Genomic DNA, 23,510 nt, shown 5'->3' on the forward strand with positions numbered 1-23,510 from the left:
ATGCAGTGCTATCAGGGTCAGGGTCACAGTTTCTCACCATTAAACTTTATGTTACTTCTTGATACTTGGGCCTAATGGTGAATAATCTACATACAAAGATGTTCTGCATATTTAAAGTATTATAAAAGCTATATATATATAGCTTTAGTTGAATCATGCACTATTTATCATTTATTAACAACATAACCGTAAAATATTTGTAACAAAGAATTTGTCTGCTTTGCAATCTATACATAAGCAGAATTAGGTCCTTGTTTCAAATGTTTACGCTTTTCTTTTCATAAATTTGTAAAAACAGATAACCTCCATATTCAACTTTTAAAGACAAAATTTCACGCTAGTTAACTGTGTGTTGTTACTTAAATGTAAACAAATACATTTACACATCTGAGTTACCTGTTATTGCAAATGAACGTTTTTTTCTAAATAGTTGATATTTAAAGATATTTAAAGCCTACTTATATACATGTACTTACCCTTCATTCTATTAGTTAACTCTGAAATATTATGCATTACTCCTGCGTGACATTATTGTGTTACAAACCTTTCCTAGTTTATTTGCATCTTACATATGGAGTCTACGAGTCAAACTGTTAAATCCTCTGCATGTTCTACCAACAAATTTGACTTTAGAATGTGTCTTAGAGCTCTATTTTAAAGATGGACTGCACTCAGAAGCACAGATAAGCCTTAAAGCAGCCTAACACTCTCTGCATCTCGGGCGTCGGACTCAGCGGCATGACAACAGCGACAACGGCGGTATAAGCAATGCATTCTGGGTTGATGGATTTGTATGCATGGAGTAAAGCGTGGGCATGGGTGAGACAAGGCCACACCACACTGAGATAAAGATAGGGAGCGCGTGTGTGTGTGTGCCAGAGAGAGAGAGAGAGAGAGAGAGAGAGAGAACAGGGGAGGGAAGTGCAGGACAAGTTACAAACCGTGGTGGGATTTTGGAGGACAGAGGCGTCCCCCATCTTGTCATTTCTCATACATGCAGTGAGATGGGGAGCGACCATCCCTGAAGGAAGACAAGAGCCCGGCGCAAAACACAGGAAGGAAAGATAAACAAGAAGGAGAAGAGAAGAGCAGAGGGTTTAGACATTTTCCACACCAGGGTGAAGAAAAGGAGAATTATTGTCTAGGTTTGATTTTTTCAATGAAAAAATGTGTTTATTTAATCATTGAGTCATTCAGAATAAGGAGACAGTCCAGGAAGTAGCCCAAACCCCTCAGTGGAAACCCAGCAGTTACAGAGAAAAATCCTGGAACCAAGTGCACACACACACACACACACACACTCACACGCACACCCACACCCACACACACACTGAGGCACATGAACCCATACACACACCTACACATGTGGACACGGGAAGCAGCAGACACCCAAACCCCAGAGGAGACAGTGACACACACACACACACACACACACACACACACACACAAACAGCGTATGAAGCATTTTCAAGAAATAATGAAGAAACGGAATACTGGCGGGACTGTCCATGAAAAAAGTACAAAAAAATTAAAGAAACCACCCCAAAAAAAAAATAGTTTTAAAATATACAAGTTCACATGATGTCATCTCGGTGCAGGTTTAAGACGGCACATTCATATAGGCGGAAATAAAATTACATTAATGTACTTTTTCCTAGACAGGCAAATATAATCTCCACTCAAAAAACCAACAAACAAAAAGACAAAGAAGTAAAAAAGAAAAAAAGTAAAAAGAAAAATCAAGAATACATTTATGATGACTCGTGACTTTCAATCAGAACTGGTCAATACCTTTTTTTCAAAAAAAAGAAAGAAATGTTCCATAAATATTATGGAAAATAGACAATAGAAGAGAGGGAAAAAAAATCAATTTACACTTTTGACAAGTTCATGCAGCAAATAGACTTTGATCCATTAATATGTGGCTTCACCTCATCATGGCTCTGTACACACAACAAAAATACTCAGTAAAAACGCCTCTATGCTCTTCATCACTGTACAAACCGCGAGAAAAAGAAGTGATGACTTTCTTTCTTTTTTTTGAACGGGGGGGGGGGGCGAGCGTGTGTGTGTGTGTATGTGGAGGAGGGGCGGGTGGAGTTCCTATCGATCGTCACAGCTTTTTTTTTTTTTTACTTAAACGACATTAACAGTGGGTGTGAACAGATCCATGGAGCGGTGAGGAACGTCGAGGGAAGTGTCGTGAGATTTTGGGCCAAAAAAAAGAAAAAGAGAAAAAGGACTACTCCACCTTTTCTTTTTTCTTTTCTTCTGTTCTCACTCCAGAGTTCAGTAGCTTACATTCACCTTCAATAAATATCATAAATATGTTTGTGTCACGGTCTTACCCAAAGCTGCGGGACGCTTTTCCTTTCAGAAGCAGGTTTCCCACTTTACCGTGGGATTCAAGGGATCAAGTTCGCTCCATCTCTCTCCAGCCTTAATTACTATTTCATGAGGACTTGAAACCGTCAATATTACTTCTTTCCCACAAGAAACATTGATTTTTTTCCCTACTCTAGGTCATTCGAGCCCCTGTAAACAGTTTCTATTTTCACGTCGCATTGACATCAAAGCCAGTCCCAGCAGAGTGCCTTGCTCAGTGGCCAGAAGGTGAAAAGACAGAGAAAACGGAGGTGTGTGTGTGTGTCTGTGTGTGTGTGTGCGTGTGTGACAGAAGAAGGGGGGCCACCACCCACAGGAGCACCCTCCACCTCTGCGCCCCAATCCAAAAGCAGAACCAGGAATGCTCTCCACCAGAAAGACCACCACCGGACCCCCACCCCCTCCCTGGCGGGACTCTCCCAGGGGGACGGGGGCGCAGGGTCCCAGCCGGGCAAATTAGTTCTCACCCCTCTTCCCATCAACCCACCACCGTCCAGTGTCTCAAGGCGTGAAGATGGGGGAGAAGGGAATGTTTTCGTAGATTGACCCACCATATTCAGGCACCGAGCCATCGCCCCTCTTGAGCACCAGGTGGGCGCGGCGGCCCCCGTTTTTGATGAGCTCGATGGCTCGCGCGTGCTTCATGCCTTTGGTGCTCTCGCCGTTGATCTCCAAGATCTCGTCGCCAACCTGGAAGGGGGGGGGGGGAGGGGGGGAGACGAGGTGAAAGGGCGAGGACACACAAGACGGATGGGGTGGGGGTAGATGGAGTGAGGGAGAGAGAGTGATAAATCACAAAGGAGGACAAGACGTAAAACGTAGACGGGGGGAAGACAAGATGAAGGAGGAAGGAGCAGAAAAGGGAGGACAAAAAACAAAACGCGGTTACACATTGATTCTCTCTCGACAACGAGCTTCACAGCCGCGCCGACACGTTTCCATTTGCCTTTAAATCAACAGTTTCCACAGAGGGCAAACAGCATTGAAATGCAGCGACTGTGACGCCGCCAGTGAAAACAAGAGCGATGGGAAGGAGGAGCCCTGGAGGAAAACACTTTGGCTCCGCAATGCTTCGCCTCTACGCCTCAAGTTAACTGTCAGCACCGTCTGAGCCAAGGGAATTCCTCTGGCAGGATATGGATCTGTGCCTGACACATCGCTCTGCCTCACAGACCTGATACTATTAATATCTCCACTAATAAGGCACATGCGCGCACACACACGCGTACACAAGTGTGCATACTCCTGCGCTCACAGCTTACCATATGTCAAAAACTGCCAGCTAGATATCACACATGTATACGTTGCGTGTCAGCTGGCTCTTGGCGTGTGTGTCGCATGCATATACATGAGGGGGAAATCAATTAACCCTGTGCTGTACGCTCAGCCAGGCGACCCGCAGGGACGAGATGCTGATGTTTTTATGTAATTAATCAAAATAAAGGTTAAACATTACGGTTGCGAGGCAGATACATCACATTTAGAAGTCATTAAAATATCAGAGAATGCTTTTAATTAAATATGAATGCTCTTTGACTATGGATTGTGTGTGTGTGAGTGTGTTTGACATTGCACACACACACAGACACAGCCTGGAGCCAGGCATGTTTATGTTCAGTCACACACAGCTTGCTATAACCGGGAGCTACATTAGGCGTATTCCTGATGTGGGGCTGTAAACATTACGAGAAAGTCTTGTTAATCTAATAAATCAACCGTCCAGATTGCGCCTGCAAACAGGGAATCAACGTGGGAAATTAGCACCTAATAGTCATCCTAATCTCTAGTCTAGGTTTCAGCATCAGGGGTGAGTGTTTCCTCTGGCCACGGTGTGAAACATCCATAACAAGCCGACTCCTGCGACGTAATCCCAGCAAACGGCCGCCTGAGGCACAGCTGAGGACGAGCTGGCCTTCAGGAAGGAGACATTTGTCCTCCAATCATTTTATTTTACACACAATGAAATTTGTTCTCTTCATTTAACCCATCCTGACCATGAAAAGGAACTAGACACGAACAAAAGAAACAAAAACTATGACTATGTAATGGCAGGAGCCTTTCATTGTTCTTAAACAAAGTGCAAGGGAACAATCTTTTGAGTCGCAACTCCGATTTAGGATCTTGACCTCCAGTACGTCAAAGCAGGATGTCCAGACATGTTTGCATGTTGTCATCCTTATGCAGTGAAGTATTGTGATTGTAGAACTCACACCCTTTCTAACAAACCATAAACCTGTGGGCGTTCATGTTTTTCCCAATTCAGAGGCTATGGAATGCATTTAACACAGATTTGGCAACATCCAACTCGGACTAAATGTCTTCCGGCTGACAATGGAAGGCACTGCTAGCGGTGTGTGTGTGTGTGTGTGTGTCCGTACCCTCATTTTGCCATTGCGTACGGCCGCTCCTTCCTCAGCGAGCCTCAGCACGTACAGGTCCATGTTGTACTCTCGGCCTCCTCTCAGGCTGAAGCCAAAGCCTTTGTTGTCTCGCTCCAGGTCTACAGAGTAGAACTCGGCGTCCTGGTAGAGACAGACCGGACACACACACACACACACACACACACACACACACACACACACACACACACACACACAGGGGCAGAAAGACACATTTGCATCAAGGTCACGTTTGCAAGCAGTTGGCTGTGTACTTGTGTGTGTGTGTGTGTCCTTTGAAGTGGGCTTCTATTTCAAGAGTAGGGGACGAAAGCCACCTTCAGGAAAGTCACACCTAGTTAACAGCCCTGCCAGATTCTCTCTCTCTGTTTATGTGTGTGTGTGTGTGTGTGTGTGTGTGTGTGTGTGTGTGTGTGTGTGTGTGTGTGTGTGTGTGTGTGTGTGTGTGTGTGTGTGTGTGTGTGTGTGTGTGTGTGTATGCATGCATATTCTCAGGTGTGAGGATTCTGAATTATTGATGCCTTTGGGTCTGGCTGGACAAAGCGGGCGCAGACGGAGGCAGACTGAGAGAGACAGCCGGGCACCACAAGGACAGAGAAGACACAACAGATCCTGTCCTCACGTCCTCCTAATCTCCTCTGGCCCCCGACGATCGATGCTATCTGCGAGCGCCATCTCCGCGCGCCGGGAGATTAATTCAGCCTACACCAATGGACTGACCGAGGGGGCTACTTTGGAAGCAAACGGGCTTCCTGTAATGCATGGATTCAGACAAAACGGCAGCAGGCGGAAGTTAAGTAAGTAAAGAAATAAAGCTGATGCACTTGGTGTGTCCTTGGGTGTGTGGGGGGGAATAGTTGGCCCGTGGAGAATAAACGTGTGTTAAACTAGTGGGACGGGTGGCGGGAAAGACAAATGATGCAGGCTGGAAGCGGACCAGATGGAGTTCTGATTGTCAAATTGTTTGATGGAGGCGTGAAATGGATGAAGTGGATGACAGAGGAGACGGGTGAAGGGATGGGCCGGCGTGTCCGTCCTTACCTGGGCCTGGACCTGCGTGGGCGGCTGGGGCGGGGGGCCCGGCGGAGCCTTGAATTCATACGACTCCTGTTTTGGTTTAGTGTTGTTTCTGAGACGCAGAAATGAGAACAAGTTAATGACTTTAAACTCTCTCAGAAAAGCTTTAAACACATCATTCATTCCCTCAGTTCCTTGTGTGTGTATGTGTGTGTGTGTCACCTTGACTCCGGTGCAGCCTGTTGCTGGGCTGTGTGAGTGGTGGTGATGGTAGCAATCTTCTCTGCGTTGGTCAACAGGGATGCATTTGAAGACTCTGTAGTAGGAGGAAGAAGGAAGGAAGAAGAAGTTTGTCATGATGCCTACATCAAACAGTGGAACACATTTCAACAATTTCAAGAATCCAGTTTCAGATCTCAGAGGAACAGACGACATCAGTACAAAGCTGTTTCTACGGAAGCAAAGAGGACAAATATAGGTTTCTTTCATGAGACAACGACACGAATCCCAGAGATCCACAGAGAGAGGAATGTTTCCCAGCAACAGCCAAATCACTGCCGGAATGATCCTCCATCCTCCAGAGCAGGAATGTATCGATCAGCGCGTCGCGTTTCTGTTTAATGTTGGCAGTGATCCAGGCTGAAACGGCTACATGACGAACAAATATGTGATCCAAGAAGCTGTGTTCTCCAGATTTTTCCATTTCTTTGAGATAATGGAATCAAGCCCTCCCATTTCTGATAGGCCAGCCTCACAGGCTCGGGATCCATATCTGTTTCCATTACCGTTTAACAAATGAATATTCAGCAATATTCTAAAATTTGATTCTTTCCACACATTTTCAATTTGCAATCTCTGCAAACACACACACACACACACACGCCTCAGGTTTCGATGGTGTATCTCACTACGGTAGTTGTGTGACGTGATGAGGTCATCATCATCACCATCATCATGTTCAGAAATGAAGCTTTCAGGCCAAGTTCACACTGTAGAAATGAATATCCAAGAACCTTCTGGACAAATTCAATCAAGCCTGGGCCGAGCCTGTGTACACTTCTGTGACTTTCTCCATTTCCACACAGGTCTAATTCATGCATCGTACGTAGCATGATTAAAAACACTTCTTCTATGTATCTCAGGTACAATCACGGCGAACGTACGTACGGTGGTGCCGAGCCCATTTTTCCTCACATTGCGTGTTCTCAGTTTCCAGCGAGCCTGTGTGGGGTTGTGGAGCTGTCAGCTGAAAGCGTGGGGGACCACCATCACCTCCAGCTGCCTGCAGGCTTCTTACACCACTTATCAGGATGCAGGATGGAAGAGTAATAGCTGATTCCCCTCCGCCCGCCCCCCCCCGCCCGCCCGCCCGCCCACACCGCCTTGTGCCATCAATCATTTTGTCAGGGTCCCCGTCAAACGGTGGATGTCTCACTTTGGAGTGAACGTCCCCGCCGGCTCTCTGGATATGAAGCCGATCGTGATTCCATCTTTTATCTTCACACTTTATTCATGTAAAGATTGCGTTGTGTTATCAGTGAGTCACGCTATGCATAAAAAGAGGGGGAATTATTACGGTGTCTCGCTGCATCAAAGAAAACATTTCTGCTGCTTAACAACCTAATCTCCCTTCGGCATCGACACAGGTATCCCAACGCCACGTCTCACAGATCAAATCAGAAACGCTCCTCTCCTCTCCTCCCCTCCCCTCTCCTCCTCCCAGCCCCCAGCTCGCCATTCTGCTCACACTCGAAGCCTAGCCGCGGTCAATCCCCCTCTCATCTATTCATCTCGTCCACCTTCGCTAGTCCCCTCGGAGCCAGTTGGCTTAACTCTTCGATTGCCCGTGGCCCGGGAGGCGCGGGCTCAGCCAATCAAGCCGCAGCCTGGGTAAAGAAAGCTTAATTTCAGACAGTGTGGAGGAGACCCATTCTGGATCAAAGTGTGTGTGTGTGTGTGTGTGTGTGTGATGAATGTTTCAGCTCGGCTCTCAGCGTGACGCCGTTAGACTTTCTGGCACAAACCGTGAACTGTGTTACAGCTACGCTAATTTTCGGTTGCTCATTACTCACTTTCGACGCCTTATTTGTCGGTGTAAACCCAATAAGCCCTTCCATCTGCTCATTTGCATACTGCACTCCTTCATATCGACGCCGCCTCTCCACTTCCCCCGACTGTTTTCTGTCTATGCATTATTCCAACAACCCCTGTTCTTACTCCTCAGTCCCAGCGTCTCATTTCTGCTCACTTAGAGGCATCCAGGGCAAATGGAAAAGAGATGAACTGGTTCCATAATCCGTCTCTCTCCTCGGAAACAAGACCACCCACTCCGATCGGTCCGAGCTGGGAAGGACGCCAGGTACCACTCGAATCGGAATGGAGGAATTTGGGTGGGAGAAAAGGGAGCCAAAGTCGGGGGGCTGTTGGACACAATATCCCTCTGGGTGTCCTTAAAAAAATGACCATATCACCTTTGAGCTTCCATCCCTCACACCGTGGGAAACAGTGGGAGTCAATTCTCCAGCAGACAAACTAAAAAAGCAGGCGCCAGTCCGATGCAGGTCGAAACGTAATTGAATCTGGACCAGGAATGAGCTGCAAAACATCACTTTGCTCTTGGGGATAAGATTTACCCGCAACCTGCCCTGGAGCCGCCAGTGGCACATCCTGTCACTTTTTTAAATTGCTTTGCTTAGTTTTCCTTTTAGCGTTTCCTGTCACAACCCAAGTCTTCTTCTTGAAAGAGCGGCGGTTATTGGTGGCACACTCAAGGGTACAGCAGCTGGAGAGGGGACGCATTCCTTCAACCCAATGGAAACGTTTGATTCATAATGAAGCAGTGAAGAAGTTATAACGCCCGGTTTGAACCAAACGGAACACTGAGGTTGCAACCCTCGCCCATCAGCTGAGCCCATAACTCTCTAACCTCATTAATGTGCACCAACACCAGCGTCTGCACCTGGATGCTGCACCTCTCCCGCTCATTTCTAAGGACGAAGGTGTCACTTCCACTTCCGAACGCTTAATTCACTCTGTGACACCTTGGTAAATGGACCACTGAGGCTTCTTTCACACACAAACTCTACTGGTGAGGACAAATCAGGACAAGTTTGTGAGTGTCCAATTTCTGCTGTTGGATTCAACAAGAACAACTGAACGTTATTGAAAAATGTATGAAAAATTGGACTGGTTTGGATATCGGGTAGCTTCTGTCTATTAATGGTCACAGTTGTTGTTGGTTTGTCTACAAGCAACATCCTTCTTTATGAACACAACCCATCCTCCTTATCCTCTACTTCATTTGAACGCCTTGCTGCAACCCAACAGTGCTGGACGTAGTCTGTCTGAACCCGATCGACGACCTGAGGATCCATATTCCTGTATGCCGGTGTTTACGACAGGCGCGAATAAAAATGAACCAAGTTGTTTAACTGAAGTCCAATCCCAATCGTTCGCCTAAAGCATGAGAGGGTTTGTTCACTGACATGAGGCGAAAAATTGATTTCGTAAATGAACGATGATGAAACAGAAGCCATTGGAAGAATCTCCAGTTTTCTCCTGTTGCACAATGATCAGGCTAGAATCTATCTGACAGAACTCATATCATCCAAGCTGGGTTCATCAATACTTCGAGCCTGATTCAAGTCCTAACACAGCCTCACAGAGAAAGACGCCCATGCCCCGTCTGAACAGAACGCTCATCTTATTGTATATAACAAAGAGGTAGGAGAAGGGGAGCTCTGTGGGGAGGAGCCAGACCTCTCTTAACCTCGGGGCGGTATTAACTCATGTCAGAAAGTTTAGACAGGACCGATAGAATGGAACTTGACGTGTTCAGCCGCACGGAAACAGCAGCGGGGAGAACAGTCGCTCAGAGAGGAAACTTTAGAAACGCCAGCCGCAATCTTCCCCCCGTCACTCTCGCCGTCTCTTTGTTTGACACACGCTTGCAAAACACAGAGCAGAACTTTCTTTATAGAGCGCATCCAGTTATTCCTCGCTGATGCCTCCTCTCCCGCTCGCCGTGGCGTCTTGGCAGAGCAATTTTGCCTCGCATCAAACGCTCACGCGAAAAAAAAGCTCTTCATCTCTGAGAGCTGAACCGGAAAGCAACGTGCAGAGGACAAATGGCTCCAATTTCTGCCAGTGTGCAGGTAGACAGCCAGGATCGCCTCCTCCGCACAAACACACACTTAATTAAAGCGCTTTCGTGAAGCGTGCCGGGATGATCGGTCAGCGACAACATTCAGCATAAGCGCACTCCATCTAAAGCCACTCCGACAGAGAAGACACACCCACACGCCAGCATCCACCGCTCTCACACACACACACACACACACACACACACACACACACACACACACACACAGGGGGGATTCCACTATACTGTGGAAAGTGAAGGTGCAAGCTTTATGTAACAGCACATGCATACACAATCACAGCGCAGGCTTAGATTTGGCTGAATGTCAAGGGTTGGTAATCTTTCACACTCTTGTGAGGACCCGTCTGATAGTTTGAAACCTTACACGCACAGAAAACGCTTTTGGGGAGAAGACTGCATCAGATTCGTCGAAAGTCTGCGCACCAGGTAGGAGAATGAAAACGACACCGCAGTGCAGCACAACCAAGAAGAGAGTTGTTCTGCCATTGAAGTGAAGGTTTTAGCTTTGGGGCAGCGCTCAGAATCGGGCTGTATGTTGGAATGTATCCACTTTGCATTCATTTTGTACACACCCGGCGGCGAGGGTTCTGATTGAAATTACACAAATGCGGGTGAGATCCCAGCAACCATTTTTTCATGTTGTTTCTTTCCAATACTTTGCACTCACCGTCTCCAGGAATGATGCGTAGCGTGACCGTGTTCCCGGCCTCCTTGATGAGGTTGACGATGTCTGAGTGGGACTTGTTGGTGATGGAGCACGCGTTCACTGCCAGGATGCGATCGCCCACCTTCAGCTTCCCACAGCGGTCTGCCGGGCTCCCCTCGATGATTCGCCCTATTTTGTGAGGCATGGCCACACACGCATTCCCAGCTATGGTCACCATGTTTGAGCCAGTCATTGTGTATGTGTGTGCGTGTGCGGTGTTGTTGGGCAGCATTTGGAATGTGAAGAAGGAAAGAGGAGGGAAAGGAAAGGGAGATAGATTGGAGAAAGAGGATTAGCAAGTTAAAGGCTATTTCACCAGCCAAGCCAAAGTCAAAGAGAACAGAAATACAGCAGAATAATGTGCAAGCGTTGGCAAAAAAGGGGCAAACTTTCGGTTTTTGCAGTCACCTTTTCAAATTCAATCACTCACATGGCCCTCTTTGGCTTAGCTGCACCTCAGCTTAAACTTTCTTTAAAAAGGGGAGGTTTATTATATCTGCATGAGAGCGTATGCAGCAAAAACTAACAATGAGCAAACTGTGGCAGTTTGGCACCGGCAAACATAAATCAGAGCTGACATCACTGCTACCCTGAGGGTCGTTCTTTCTTCCACTCCCTTTTCATTAATAACATTTTGTGTCCGACTGTATTCCCGTTTTGTTCCTCTTCAAAGTAGTCTAACCCTGACCTCTTGCCCCAGCCATAATTGATTCTATCTGTATCGGGCGACGCGCTCGTCAATGGAGAGCGATGAGAGCCAGAGGAAGAAAGGCCGAGTTGCCGCTAAGCCTCTGAGGAGGATAAAATTCATCTTTGAGCATTCAAAACACGTCGAGGACGAATGGATCGCCATTAAGCGCCGTTGCTACATGTAGAGCGTCCAGACGACAAAGTCCCTTTTGATTTTTTTGATCGACAGTGTCAACAGAGCTCATCTGCGCGCCGATGCTCGCTTTCTATTGTGGTCTGCAAAATGGAAGCTGTGCCAGTGGGTTAGCCACCGCGTGAAGCAGAGCATTTTAGAGTCCATCCAAGAGAGAGCAGGGAGAGGCAGAAGCCGCAGCAGCACCACGGCAGAGGGCAGAGGGCAATGCACAGAAACAGAGGTTTGATGGCACGAAAAGGAAAAGTAGAGCCAATTTTCAGGACTGCACTCATTAATTAGTAATTGACCACTGATTGGTGCGGATTATTTGCAAAGCACCGCAGGAGGAGCCATACATGTTTGGACAGTCGCTATACTGTTATGAGGAACAGCTTGATTTGCACAGAAGTTAAACATGAAGGATCGAAATACCAATAGAATTAGCTTAAGGTGAAAAAAAATCCCTAGTAAGGGTTTTTATTATGATATATTCAGTGTGAAGTGTGTTTGTGTGCTTTGCTTTGTTGGTTTTGTTTGTAGGTGTGTGCGGTAATCTTGATTAGCTGCCAGCTTTACATTTATCATCCTGGATTCACTTTCGTCTTCACTTAAGACTTTAAATCATTACGTCTTTCTGGTCCCAAATTGTGGCATTAATTCCTCAATCATTCCCCCCCTTTATCTGGCTCCCTGCGCCCACAGTCCTGAGAGCAGTCATCAGGCTTTTACTTCCAACCTGCTCAGCTGAAGCCACTTAAGTGCAGCTGAATAATACAAGCGTCTTATGTAAGAGTCGGTTCACTTGTGATCAATTATGAAAGCAGCGTGTGCAAGCACGGCAGCGTCGGTGGGTGAAAAAAGGGTTTCAGTGTCTCGGTTTTGACAGGCGGAGACGAAAATGAGAAAGAAGAGGCACTCCTGTGAAGAGCGGCGGTATTGATCTGGTGGGACTGTAAATAGAATCCGTGCTCTGCAGTGTTCAGTGGGTTTATGGACGATACAAAGGCAGTCCATAAAGGAGAGAGGGAGAGACACAAGACCCCAGTGACGAGCAGAAAGCTTGGGTGTGTTTTGCTGAGTGGAACAGAATATGTCAGATATGCTGAAATATGTGCGTCTTACACGAACCAACAATGTAGCAGAAGACATTCACCACACACAAATACCGCATCTCTTACCGAAAGTGGTGCCAGCGTCGGGCCGCGACACAGATGAGACGATGACGAAACCAAATCCTTCGTTCTCGCCGCGGCGGATCTCCACATCATAGGGCTGTAAGGTGGAGGCGGTGGCATTGGAGGCATTGAGGGGCTGTGAGGAGGTGGCGGCAGCAACCACGGGGACTGCGTTACCGCCGCCTCCCACCCCTCCTCCTCCTCCTCCGCTGCCGATGCCCGAGGTAGAGCCGCTGCCAGAGCTGACGGTGTTGAGGGAGTTCTGGCTGCCCTGCGGGGTGCGTTTCCCCATCTCCTCCGTCAGGCTGGGCGCCTGGGTGCTGCTGTGGTGGGAGGACGCTGGCGACGGGGGCACGTCTCCCTCCGCTTTAACTGGAGATGACGGAGAGGGATGAGGCGAGGGTGGAGGGAAAATGGAAGGGGGGGAGGCGGGTTGGAGAGGAGGGGAGCAGGGGAGCAACACCACAGAAGGGCAAGATTTATGGACGGGACAGGAAGGAACAAATGAGGACAGGGAGGTGAGGCGGGGCGAGGTGCAGACACAGGAGGTGAAACAAGGAGATCAAGAGGAGACAAACAGATAAGATGCCAGACAAACAGGACAGGCAGCATTACAGGAGGAGAACAGGGGATGATGGAGGAGGAGCAGAGGAGAATATAAAGAGACAAGAGAACATTTAGCTGAATGATCAGACCCGACAACTCAGCCAAGTATTACATTCATATCTTTACAATTAGAGCAACGCGTGTATTGTATATCAACACACTCTCGGGGGGTTTATGTACACACAACAATCAAAAAGCTCCAGCGTTCAATCTGAAGCGCTGTGAACAAAGACGCGCCGCTCGTCGTCTGTCGCGTCTGGACATTTCATTCCACATTTCATTTCCTGTGCAGCTGCTCGGGGGATGGTGCCTCGCAGACAGAACAGCGGCATACTAATATCTGACGGGGGGCAGAGAGTTGACCACCCTCTCTGTCATGTTTATGGGCTTTTCTTTATCACTCGTTGAGGAGCACCGTTCGGGGCGGGTGGTACTCGCTCTCAGCGGCCGCCCGCACTTTCCTGCTGTTATACGCCCATGATTATTAAAAAACAACAACGGGGGAGGGGGGAGGGGGGAGGGGGGAGGGGGGGGGGCTGCCCCGTCCTGCATGCTGACACACTCAGAGACATTTAACATGGTTTGCATAAATTGGTTTATAATGGCATAATAAAGGTTGCTGATGGTTTCTATTCCACAGATCTGCTGGTCTCGACCTTTTAGCTGATTTTGTTGGCACAGGGAATTTACATGCAATCACATGACAAAAGCATGGATATGATGTCGTCCCTTCAGGTTGCGGACTCACAAGCTCCACAACATCAAACACAGTCAATACAAATATTCACTTTGTTAGCAGAGTTAACTCGGCTTAAACACTCTTTTGGTCCATTTTGCTAAATCCAGCATTTCATCTCTTCATTGTACTTATTCTTAACGATTCTTGTTGTGGAGACCATTTCTCTGCTTATTGATCCCATCGTGTTTCTACAGTGTGTTGTTGTGTGTGTGTTATGTTGGCTCTGAACTGAGCTGAACCAGCTCTGTCACTCGCAGTAATCATACTTCAGTTAGTGCCTGATTCAATCAATGTGTTTATGTGATGTGTGTGTATGTGTATTGCCTTAATTGCAGCGTAATGGAAGTTTGAAAGTGCACATCCACATACTGATGTTTATGATAAATAATGCATCACTTACTGGAATGGCCAAATATGTAAAAAGAACATCAGTGGAAATGCAGAGTGAATGCAGATTATAATCACGTCCGATGAGAAGACTTGGCACACTGCAGCAGGATGTACAATGTACTACAACTACTACTTTGACAATGGTATTGATAATGGCTCTATCTCCCTCAATTTTATGACAAGGTCACAAAAGCACCGTCGTGCTCTGAAATGAAATTAGATTTGTTTGGAGTTAATAAATCAAACTGCCTGCACGGAAGCTGGTGCTGAGCTCCCGACGCCGTGTTTGTTCCCACTGCAGTCTCAAAGCAAGGGGGCGACGGTTTAATAGCCCAGGATGGAGCCGTGATAAACATGACGACTTTGTTTTCAATTTACTCTCTGTCAGAGCTGTAATTACCGCGTTAGCTCAGCCACTGCTAATGCAAATCAAACAACGGCTTCTGTTTGCTGTTTGACATCAAAAGCCTTCTACTGGCGAAACCCCCCGGAGACTTTCACCGTGGAGCCGCCGGAAGAAACGCTAACTAGCCAACAAATGCAAACCCACGCTGCAAATGCCTTGTGTGTAAATGACCTTGTAACATCAAGGTGTGGACGCTTTTGCTTTTGCTTTTGCTATTGATGAATCCGTCTTGGGGCCACAAAGGAGGAACAGTAAAGCTCCAGAGCTGCAGGGGACGGCCAACCTACGATGCCTCATTACAGTAAACAACACCGTGACCAGGCCTGTATCCTGCACTCTGGTCGCATTCTCTAGAGTCTCATTTCATACTCTTTTCATTGGCTCTCTCTCTGGTGCCGGCTGACCCTGACTTTTCGTGGAGAGTCAGCGGCCTGTAATAGAGTCCACTGCCCCCCCCCCCCCCCCCCCCCGATCTTAACCCGTGTTCCATCTTACCGTAGCTGCTCTTGCGGCGCACAGTGAGGTTGACGTGGCCCTGCTTGGCGGCCTGCTGCATCAGCTGCACCACCAGCTGGTGAGACTTGCCCACCACTGCGGTGCCGTCCACGCATGTCAGCTCGTCGCCGGACCGCAAGCGTCCGTCCTCATCCGCTGCGCCGTACTTCACTATGTGACCAATGTAGATCTACGAAACACAGGACATATGAGTGAGAGACAGTGGCTAACAGTGGGAGGAAACTTAATATATGAGTGGATGTGTGAGGACTGGAAACATGTAGGTGGCACTAAGGGAATTATAGAGTAACATCTTGGAGTATGAGGGCCACTGTTTGGGGAAAAAAAGATCATAATAATAACATAATTATACAAGACCAAATGTTAGATTAAAATAAAAATGTGCATAAAATTAAATAGCTATACTTACAATGAAAAAAGTTAAAATATTACAAGAATAAAATCAGAATATTTTAAGGAAAAAGGGGAGTAGTGAGTATGTGAGCAAACATTTTTATCAGCCTGTGTGTCAAAATGAAGAATGTGCAGGCTCTGCTGGAGTTATTTTTCAGATAAGGAAACACTTAAGACCAGACCAGTCAAGAATTAGGACATTAAATGGATCATGCTGTAGCTCGGCTGTTTTCTCGTTATATTGCGACTCTTTTCTCATAAGATCCCAATATTATTCTCCTCTTCTTTAACTCTTCCTACAGTCGCCCTTATGCTCCGCCGTAATTCACAGACATCCACGCTTTTGCAGCCCTTTCCTGCTTGCTTCAGTGGTCCTGGCTGAGCTCTACAGCGAATCATTTTTCCTTCACAAAGAGCCTTCTGGCCTCGTTCGAAAAGGAAGAAAGCGGTGGAGTTTGAGATGGGTGTTTCATTTTTGACTGATTGAGTCGGCACAGCACAGAAGAGAAAGTGTGGAAATCACTGATGTGGATTTGTCCAAGACAAGGGGAAAGATAAAGAAAAAAGGGGGGAAGAAGACGGATATAAGGCTCGGGGACGCTGCTCAGACCAGCGTCATCCTCGAGACAGAGGTCGCTGAATCCTGCCAGACGTGGCAGTGGCGGGATTGAAAACACATCTGATAGAACTCAAATGGAACAGTGACCGGAAAAAAGAGACACTCACCGGCTCCCCTGGCTCGTTGCCTCCTAGGATCCTGAAGCCAAAGCCTGTGTCCTTCCTCCAGAGGAAGATGTCCTGCTCCTGGAACTCTGGAACTTGAAAATCAAACGAGTACCGTTAATATTACAGCATTAACGGCCCATTACTGATCTCTGGAGCTCCCTGTTAGTTCCTGTTCCCATTTCTGTAACACTACATCCACAAATTCAGCACCAGCATGCAAATGTGTCTCCCTCTGTATCACCAGAGCCAACCAAAGCCTAACATTTCTTTCTTAAAAGTTGTTTTCCAGGATAAAGATACTGTTCCTTAATTCCCTAAGGTATTCTGCTAAAAGATAAATCCGTAAAAAAAATCCCTTTCCTTTCCCCAAGAGCGCTAAAACAATGCCGTCATCTTGAGAAAATAACTTTAAATTTCTCAAAATCTAACATTATCTTGGTATCTCAAGAAAGCGATCTCTTAAAAAACCAACAACATAAAAGGTAGAGCGCACCCTGCTGTGTTGATGTGGAAACAATCTTGGTAAGTTTTGATGTTCAACAAGAAAAAGATCCATCAAAGATAAAACCTTTGTCTTGATCTATTTTGAGTAAAAAGGTAGCGAGCTGAAATAGACGCGAATCAAAAGACGAGGCTGAGAGAAAGGTTCAGCGCAGCGTCACACACTGGCTCCAAAAATAGAAACCATCCGGCTATAATGTCTGAAATAGTATTTCTTTTTATATTTCTTTTTAATTTTACTCCACTCCTGACTTTTGAAAAGCTCCATTTTCGACGGTGTCTGTGACATGCGATGGCATTTCCTCTCTCCTCACTTTCCACCCAGCCAAGGTGGTAAAACGCACTGGGTAAAGGTTATGGATTATTAAGCAAAAGCCCTGCAATATTCCACTGCCAACTAGAGTGGGTGGGTGAGTGGGTAAGTGTGAGCGTGAGTGTGTGTGTGTGAGAGAGAGAGAGAGAGAGAGAGAGAAAGCACCGGGGCAAACCGACAACGTCATTTACGTAGCTCTGGAGATGTGGTTCCTCAGGGGAGCTTCTGGGTGCAGGGCTGTAAATATTTGGCCCCGCTATGATTGGATTCAATTAAGAGTTACTTAGGGAACAATTTGATGCATCAGAAATCCTAATTTCCTCCACGATTTAGCTTGATTATTTTGTTACACTTCATTCAACAGAAATGCATTTGAACTGAATTTACAAACGGGACGACGGAAACTTAATTACAAACTATTAACAGAGTACGAAGACGCAGGGTCTCAATCTTAAAGAATGTTTTAAGGAGGAGTTTAAGTTTGCCAAAGATAATGTTCTTCTTCGTATTTGTTGAATTTTCAACCAAAATAACAGATGTTATCCTTAGTTTTGCCTCATTTCATGTTCTGACTGATGTCTAAGACCGCTCAACAACTCTAATACTGACACAGTGATGTCACTTGTTCACATACCCAAACAATCAAGGAACTTGATTAAATAAAAACTTTGCTACATCTGCATCGATTTTCAGATGTTTCTCTTCTTTTTAGCTACATATGAAGACGTTAATTGTTGTACCTTGATTCATGTACCTTGAGGCCTTCTACTGAACGACAGTTTCTTCATTTAAAATAATGGAGACTAGACCTTTTCCATTTGTCTAATTTGACTCAGACAGCAAGAAGGGTATGGAAGATCTTTGTTGAAGGTTGACTTGTAAAGCAACACATTTTAGGGATCGTCACTTTAACATTGAAACGCCACCTTCAAAATCAATGCATTACATTTTAAGTGTGTGTATATCCGTGGTTACTGTTCCGTATATAACCCACATCTCCCTGGGAATTTTCTTTTGCTACAGCACAAACCACTGCTGCCAAGGCCACTGAAGCCGCTAAGCGCCGACAGGATGGCGGTAAGCATAAGCAGCCTGCTTCCAATCTGTTCCTTCAGACAACAGTTTAAGTCCCTGTGGAGAAGCAGCAATCTCTCTCAATCCATCACAGTATAGCTGTGGAGGTGCCGCTATAGGCTGAGTCAAAGGCTAACCGTCCCGTTCTGCACCTGCACTTGGGGGGGTTGACAGGGTGGCGCCACCCTGCTCACGTCGATTAACAGATCCATAAATGATCCCCACAGTGAGGTAACTGGGCGTGAATCGATCAATACTGCGTGGAGGTGGAGGGGACCTGCGCGACTCTGCACTGCTACAGGTGAAAGCAGCAGGAGAACAGGGCCGGATTCATTCCAAAACGGCAAAGGAATAAAACTACGAATGCGCATTTAAGCCCCAACAATGCAGAAAAAAGGACAATCAAGCGAGGCCGCAGCAATCTGTGAGCTGTGGTTTTCAGAGCAGAGTTTTTAGGGAGCTCATTCTCTGCACAGACTTGTTGATTTGAAAAATCTCGGCTGAACTTTTCATTACCGAAGGATTTCAATCGGCAAAATCTCAGCAGCAGACTAGATCTGAGACTTATAGGGCGAGTGCTGCTGGAATTTAAGACAGCTCAATGCAGCAGGAAGAGATGTCAGGCATCTTCCTTGTTGATCTGACAATGCAACATTCTCTTATCCCGACATCTTTCACATCCCCGTCTCCCTCTTTCTCATTTTCTCAAACCTTTCCCGTCGTTGCACATCCTCTTTCTATAACTGGACAGAGGCATTTTGAAAAATCTGCATAGAGACTTCATCACCTTTCCGATAGGTACGCAATGATAATCTCCATTGGTTGCGCTTTAATGTGTCCACCTTCTTCTTCGCAAATCGAGAATCTGATTAGATATTGAAGATTTGCTGCCGACTCACATTTTTCCCAGAGCCAACGACCTCTGGCTTAACGGCGTATGAAATGGGACTCATTTGTAATTGGAGGCTATCCACTCGCTTTGGCACGGCTGGGTGAGAAGCGAGACCGCCGGCAACCCCGCCGTGATTGCTGCTAATTACACGCTCATTTATCAGGAGACGCAGATCAGAGGAGAGGGTCTAGTGTGTTGACGACTGGATAAAGGTGCCATCTATTTGCTTTAAAAAGGGACTGGACCAGGCAACGTGCGGGAAGACTCGGATTCTGTATCCAAACAGGGTGAACGCTGCAAAAATCAATACTTTTATAAAGGATGACCTGGCATAAAAGGAGGAGGAGAGGAGAGACTGTCGATGCTTAAATGCTTATGGGGGCAGGAACATTTACCGGCAAATTGAGCCAAAGGTAAATTCGCCGCTCTAAGCAGAGACCACATGATGCAGCACCCGAAGAATTTGCAGTAAATCCACACTCCACGTTGTGTAAGGAGCGACTTAAAACTTCAACACATGTGACTGTTCTGTTTATACGGGGTGTGTGTGTGTCGAAGTCACTCTAGAAATGCTGCCTCAACCTCACATTCAACCATAAGTTTTCAGTTGGCTTGACTTTTCCGAGGTGCGTTTCGGTAAAGATTGTCACTTAAAACAAAAATCCATAATTATGTCTGGAGAAGCCTGGTTGTCAGGGGTAACCGGCGAGCACAGAAAAAGTGTCTGGCTTGGCGAGTCCATCTACTGACTGCGCCCACCAACAAAATTGCTTGTCAGGACTCTCTAAGTTCAAAGAGTTCAGCCACAGTTTTCAAACTTCATTTCAGTATTTTGGCCAATACTTAGCTTTGAAAAGGATAAACTGCCTGACACCGCAGGAGAAAACATTGCATTAGATTGGTGACATGAACCCACTGAAGACCCTTGACAGAGACTGAACCCGAAGACGTGGAAAGGTCGGAGAAACCAGTACTTACATGCAAAAGGCTGACGTGTAATCCCGTTTCCCACACACAAACGGTCTCCACTCAGCCAACAGCCCCATGCATCCGCCACCAAAAATGTATATACTTACGCCTACTTTCATACATGCTCCTCGACTGGGCCCAGATCTTGAAGGGGTCGGGTTTTCTCTGGATGGTCCCGTCGGCGGGGGGGTCCTGGGGCGGCAATCCAGGCAGGGGCTGAGTGGGGGGCGGAGGGGCGGCGCTCTCGCTCTGCGGGGGCTGGTGCACGGGCGAGTCGGCGTGGGTGCTCCGGTGGCTGGAGACGCTGTGCTGGGAGCTGTTCTGACTGTCCTTCCTCGACAACTGCTGGGGGGAGAAGACGACAGTAATACTGACTGTTGTGCTTGCGTGAGCGACTGAAGTGGACGGCGGGGAAGCTTACAGACAGGTAGAGACGGAATCTTATAAAGGATGGCGTTGTCTCAGCAGAGGGGAAAGAAAAGAGGAGTCGAGTTTTTGAAGGGAATAACAAGGGGGATGAAGACGCAGAGACAGAACCATGGAGGATTAGAGCTGCAAAAGATGAAGGATTTCTGCTCCTTTAGGTAACGGGAAGCAGAATTATAAGAGCGTCTCGTGTCAACTATTGTTTTAAAACACAAAAGCACAATGCTATACAACACAAAGAATAATCAGGCAGTATTATTCTCTTTCAGCAAACAAAGAAAGAAAAGGGAGCCCTTAATAGTTTCTACTGATTAAGTCATTCAGCTTTGGGATTTGGGAAAAAGAAATGCAGCTCAACAGATGAGGTGCCAATGCCAAGTCTTTTTGTTAAACAGAGAGGAATGAATTAACAGGGAACTGCAGTCCTCGCTGCGCACCGAGAGATATTCACCGCACAAATACTGTAGCACTTGTGGGTTTAGAAATAAAGGGAGCATTTTACTTGTGAAGGCAGAAATGTAAAACCCCGCATAAATTGCCACCGGCCCCCTCAATAACACGGGCACTTAAGCACCTTCTAAAGGATTGAGGGTTTGTGCTTGAGCTCAAGTACATGTGCGCCGACTGCGACGCAAGTTTAAAACTGTGTTGACGAGAGACGTATCGCCTTTGTTTACGGTCACGTCTTCTCGCCGCCACTTTACACAATGAGCACAGCATGAAATGTTTGACAGAGAAAGCAGAAAATGAACAAAGGGAGTGTCAGAAAACCGGAAAAGAATGACATCAGTACAACACAACTCTTTGGATGTGGTGGGCAAATATTCAGCAGGAAGGGGCGGAGGCACGTGGCTCTCTGTTCTCACATATCAAAGCGTTAGGTTTTCAAAGTGAAGCTGCGTCTTCAATAAATCCTGACTCATTACGCCCTGGATCACAATACCACACCTCTGCAATTCAATTCATCGTCCTCGTTACACATGAAGAGGCTCAACCATTTAAGTAGAACCCTCTGGGTTCTGTGGTCGAGCGAAATCAGCAGCCGAGCCATCGGTCAGTATGTGAAGCTGGCAGGAGATTTCCTGATTTTTCTGATCTTGTGGTTGCTATGACTACAACATGCTTAGGTCACATTCATTGGGACGAGTCCAGCTGTACCTCCACGAGCAAACTAACTTGGCAGGTCGTTTATGTTGGCTGTATGGGCTGGAAAGGTTTGTGGGTAGGTGCAAGCTAAACTATATCATTTGTATTCATCAAATTGAGGCAAAAATGCGGATTAAGCCTTATACATCAATAGAATTCATTGGATTCTGTCGTTTGCCAAATATAGACGACTGACTGTTTAATTTGCTCATGTCAGGTGACGAAAGCCATGCAGCGATTTCTTGCGTTGTTTATTGGGAAACAAACATGCTTGAGCTGGTCTTTATATGATTTGGCAAAAACACATTGTGATCAAAATCCTATCCTATTCAGTCCTCATCTTCCCAACTCCTCCTCCCAGCTCTCCCTGTTGTCAATCATTAGGCTGTTTAAGCGAGATCCGATCTCAACGCACACAGCACGTCCAGACAATGACGACTCCCCTTGATGAAAGGAGTAAAAGCGGACAAAGTCTTTCGGGGGTCTTATGTTTTTCCCCCCACCCGAATTCAACACCAGTTGCGAAAGGTCAAGCGATACATCACCTGAAAGTGAAATATCAGGCTTCTTTCTCTGTTTTGCACAAATATGGCAACACAATTCCAAGTTCAGGCTAGTCAGCTTACCCCTGAAAATATAATAACTTTGATGCTTCTCAAAGTTTGTTTACTTCCGAGATAGCTCGTCCTACTTTTCCAGTATTGGCTACTACTACTACTATTGAGTCCTGGAAACAATGACCTGTAGTTCCACATGTGGCCACCGACCTGCAGCTGTGGCTGTTGATGATAAGCTTAAATCCCCACACAGCCCAGAGCGGTGTTGTGTAATACAGCCAAGATCCCAAATCCCATTCCCTCTTCAAATAAACACAAATCTGTTGTAGTTGATGGATCCATTAGATTTGACCTTGTGCAGTCACTGTGTTCTCCCTGGCTCTGATACATTTATTTCTCCTGCTCCAATAATTTATTAAGGAGACAGATGATGAGAGGGAAGAAGTGTAGCAGGGGGGGGGGGGGGGGGGGCAAACAAATTCTTGTCACCTCCCAAGCCTCAATCTCTGCCTTCACCTTCCAACGTCCCAGCAGACATTAGTTTGCTGCTTCGATGCCTCACAGCATTAAAGGGCAAATCCACCTCATCAAGCAATCCATCAGCTCTGCTATTTAATAAACCAACACCACCAAACATCTTCAAAACACTCCCCAGCACACACCACCGCTACAAACCATCACCACCGGAGCCCACTCCCACAAACTTTCACCGAAATCTAGACGACGTCACATACCCGCCTAGTGTAATCTTTGTACGGAGGCGCCAGCTCGGAATGATCCTGCAAAACAAAGTTCATTATTTACATTCAATCACAGAGACTCTGCAGCGTGAGTCCCATTAATGCAGCAGCGGCTGGAGTGAAAAAGGGATGAGCTCGTTTCTCAGCAGTCAACTCTTGCACTGCAAGCTTGGCACCCAGCGCGATGCCATCATCATCCGTGTGTTAGCAACCCAGCTCACGGCAGCGCTTCAAAGTCCTTCTCACCAACCCCCGCTGAAGTGGGGAGGGGTGTGTGTGTGTGTGTGTGTGTTTGTGAAGCTACAAGGGATCCACCCCCACACAGCGAAGCATCCCTTGACTACAGACGTACAACATCAGCCCAAGTTAGAACACAGAGGACGGCCCGAGTAGCAAAAACATTGATA

The 23,510-nt window shown here is 46.7% G+C and overlaps 1 protein-coding gene and 1 long non-coding RNA gene across 6 annotated transcripts in view; both read right to left on the bottom strand.

The window, feature by feature from the left end:
* magi1b (membrane associated guanylate kinase, WW and PDZ domain containing 1b) overlaps nucleotides 1–23,510 on the bottom strand; it is a 123,437-nt gene that overhangs the window by 2,712 nt on the left and 97,215 nt on the right. The window contains exons 14-23 of one of the 5 annotated variants that reach the window (XM_076156394.1): nucleotides 23,098–23,142; nucleotides 20,342–20,576; nucleotides 16,486–16,577; nucleotides 15,346–15,535; nucleotides 12,713–13,081; nucleotides 10,631–10,798; nucleotides 6,024–6,117; nucleotides 5,826–5,913; nucleotides 4,764–4,907; nucleotides 2,937–3,075 (exon numbers count right to left, since the gene is read on the bottom strand). In XM_076156394.1, the coding sequence (XP_076012509.1) occupies nucleotides 2,937–3,075; nucleotides 4,764–4,907; nucleotides 5,826–5,913; nucleotides 6,024–6,117; nucleotides 10,631–10,798; nucleotides 12,713–13,081; nucleotides 15,346–15,535; nucleotides 16,486–16,577; nucleotides 20,342–20,576; nucleotides 23,098–23,142 (1,564 nt within the window). Of the gene's footprint in view, nucleotides 1–2,936; nucleotides 3,076–4,763; nucleotides 4,908–5,825; nucleotides 5,914–6,023; nucleotides 6,118–10,630; nucleotides 10,799–12,712; nucleotides 13,082–15,345; nucleotides 15,536–16,485; nucleotides 16,578–20,341; nucleotides 20,580–23,097; nucleotides 23,143–23,510 lie in introns of all 5 variants that reach the window. The other 4 variants (XM_076156395.1, XM_076156393.1, XM_076156398.1 and 1 more) reach the window with 4 other exon arrangements.
* On the bottom strand, nucleotides 17,940–19,670 carry LOC143005172 (uncharacterized). The gene is made up of 2 exons (XR_012964014.1): nucleotides 18,109–19,670; nucleotides 17,940–18,061 (listed from the first exon to the last, which is right to left on the bottom strand). It is a non-coding gene; the product is annotated as an uncharacterized LOC143005172 (long non-coding RNA).

Source organism: Genypterus blacodes, unplaced genomic scaffold, assembly GCF_046128005.1.
Source record: "Genypterus blacodes isolate CSIRO-AG114 ecotype Tasmania unplaced genomic scaffold, CSIRO-AGI_Gbla_v1 ptg000070l_1, whole genome shotgun sequence".
NCBI classification, from domain to species: Eukaryota; Metazoa; Chordata; class Actinopteri; order Ophidiiformes; family Ophidiidae; genus Genypterus; species Genypterus blacodes.